Source organism: Pyxicephalus adspersus, chromosome 1 (assembly GCF_032062135.1).
Source record: "Pyxicephalus adspersus chromosome 1, UCB_Pads_2.0, whole genome shotgun sequence".
Lineage (NCBI taxonomy): Eukaryota > Metazoa > Chordata > Amphibia > Anura > Pyxicephalidae > Pyxicephalus > Pyxicephalus adspersus.
Genome location: NC_092858.1, coordinates 42,926,164 through 42,928,558, shown reverse-complemented (window position 1 = coordinate 42,928,558; position 2,395 = coordinate 42,926,164). Strand labels below are relative to the sequence as shown.

General features: G+C 37.2%; 1 protein-coding gene across 1 annotated transcript in view; it reads right to left on the bottom strand.

Annotated features, from left to right (window-relative positions):
- Positions 1-1,451: 1,451 nt before the first annotated feature.
- Positions 1,452-2,395, bottom strand: part of CDK2 (cyclin dependent kinase 2) — an 11,613-nt gene continuing 10,669 nt past the window's right edge. Inside the window, exon 7 of the mRNA XM_072408564.1 lies at positions 1,452-1,688. Coding sequence (XP_072264665.1) covers positions 1,587-1,688 — 102 coding nt within the window. The 3' untranslated portion in view covers positions 1,452-1,586. The remainder of the gene's footprint in view (positions 1,689-2,395) is intronic.

The following is a 2,395-nucleotide window of genomic DNA, read 5'->3' as shown; positions in this document are numbered from 1 at the left end:
ATTTAGCATTTCTATAGTCACGCTAAAGGGTGCATTACCAAATTTTAGGACAATTCTTTGGCTGAGAAAAAAAAAGCATGTGAAAAAAAGACTTGAAAGTAGAAATAAACCTCACATGGCTTTCTCTCTGCACCCCATCTCACTTTCCATTTACTACATAGAACTGCAGGCCACGTAAATAAAAAGTGATTGTGTAGGGCTCAGTCTTTGCTGTTTTAGGTACACTTCATTTATTCATTCATCTTTATTTTCAAAGCAGCATGTGGCTTTGCCCAGAGTTAAAGCTGCACTGTATGGTGTAGCTCCATGTATTCTGAAATTGAAGTGAAGAAAAACATGTATTGGTTTCCTTGACGTGCAGCCTGAAGTTTACTTAAAGCCAGAGGAGATTAGGCCCAAATCTGTAAGGATATCTATAGATAAAAGCTTCTAGTATCTGCTATGTATTGGCACCCTTTTTTTTCTACTACAAGGTCACTTACATTTAGGATTAGGTAATGCTTGGGCCTCCTTTTTAGATTGCCATAAGTTGGGGACATTTAGGATACAAATACATGACAGTCACAAAACTGGGTCCACTATTTACCTCTTTTCTGCTTTATATTACTACAAAATGAAAGGTGCACATACACATCAAATTTTGAATTTTATGTTGGACTGAACAACAGGCGAATCTTAAATGAAGGAAATGAGTCACTCCAAAATGAAATTAGCTGTTGTCCTAGAATTTGACTAATATGTAGTAGCCTTATACATGTGAAACTCACTCATATCTCAAGAAGATAAAACAGGAACCCAAACTTTGAAATCACAAGCAAAACTAGAATGAAAGGATGCATATGCAAATGTGATTTATCTACAATGCTAGCCCAATGTTTTGCACCAAAAATGCAAAAAGAGGGCAGGTCTCAAATTGCTATGTTAAGTACTGTTTAAATGAGGACCATGTGAAACGGACCCTTGAAAAAAAAATTACTGCTAGCATAACACTAAGTTGGGAAGCACATTCCTTTAACAATATTAATGGTGTGTGTATAGGCTGATTCTGAAATGATTTTTACCAGATTTGAACCAAATGTATACAAGAAAAAGGAGGTTCCATGGAATGGCCATAACGGGGACTTGTAACTTCAATTGTACAATATCTTCCACCCCACACATAAACATATTATTATTAATATTAAAACAGGGCTAAAACAGCTTAATTAGAATGGAAATGTTGCACTTTTATATCAGGTGTAAAGGCAATTGGGGCTGCAGTACATATTATGTATTTTTACAAAGTGAAAACTTTTACAAGTTAGAAAGTTTTAGGAACAATAAAAAGTCTGTATTGCTCAAACATGGAAAACAGACACACATGAAAGCAGTTGGAAGGATCCAAAAAGAGAAAAATAGGAGGCTAACCAGTGTCTAAATCTCTTGGAAGTTTTCTGTACAAAAATCAGTCCTTCCGATGGCTGATGGACGGACACTGTGGTAGGGGGTAATAAATAGCAGGGTATGATACACACTGTATCATACTCAAATTAAGTCCTGAAGAAACCATTGCCTTGTCACATCCAGCTTCTTTATATACCATTAGACTAATTAAGATGTGGAGTGGGCCTGCTGACGTCACGGAAGAAAGGATGTGTGAGGGCAGACTTAGCAGAGATCCGCTTGTTGGAATCATACTGGAGCATTTGCTGAAAGAAAAAAAATATATACATTTAGGAAACAAGACAAGTTTTAGAGGGCTACTCATGACTTATTATGCAAGTCTGTTTTAAGTAGTATGGGATCACCAACCTTGACTTAAAGTAACATTTAGCCTTTATGTTTTCCCAAGAAGGATGATTAAAGTCTACTTTAAACGGATATAAACAGCCTGACAATTACAACAACCAGCTAATACATAGCAGGCACTATAAAGTCTCTGCTCCTACATCTGACACAAGGCTCAGCACACATCCCTGGTACATTTAAGTTTGAAGGCTCACATGTACACCCCCCCCCCTAGCTCTCACAAAGCCATGCCCAGAGCTTAACCTGTTAGTTGCCTGGCCAGAGCACTGTAGCATGGGTGCCTAATTTACACTAGATTAATGGATTCTTCTTTCTTGGCATAAATGGAGAACAAATATTTATTTTACCAGTGACCTAAATGTTCAGAAATCTAAATATGACCCCCCCCCCAACACCACCTGGAGAGCTGACTATATGAAAAATGTTATTATGCCTGTCCACTATCTTCATTCAATCTATGACCCAGAATAAGTATGTTGTTTAGAAAATTCCTCATCTGCAGACTTGTTCTGAATCCACAACATAACGTATTAACCACCTGAGCGTTACACTGATTTCTAGATTTCTGTTCCAAAAGCGTCACAGGTTTTCATGAAATTTTTTTTTT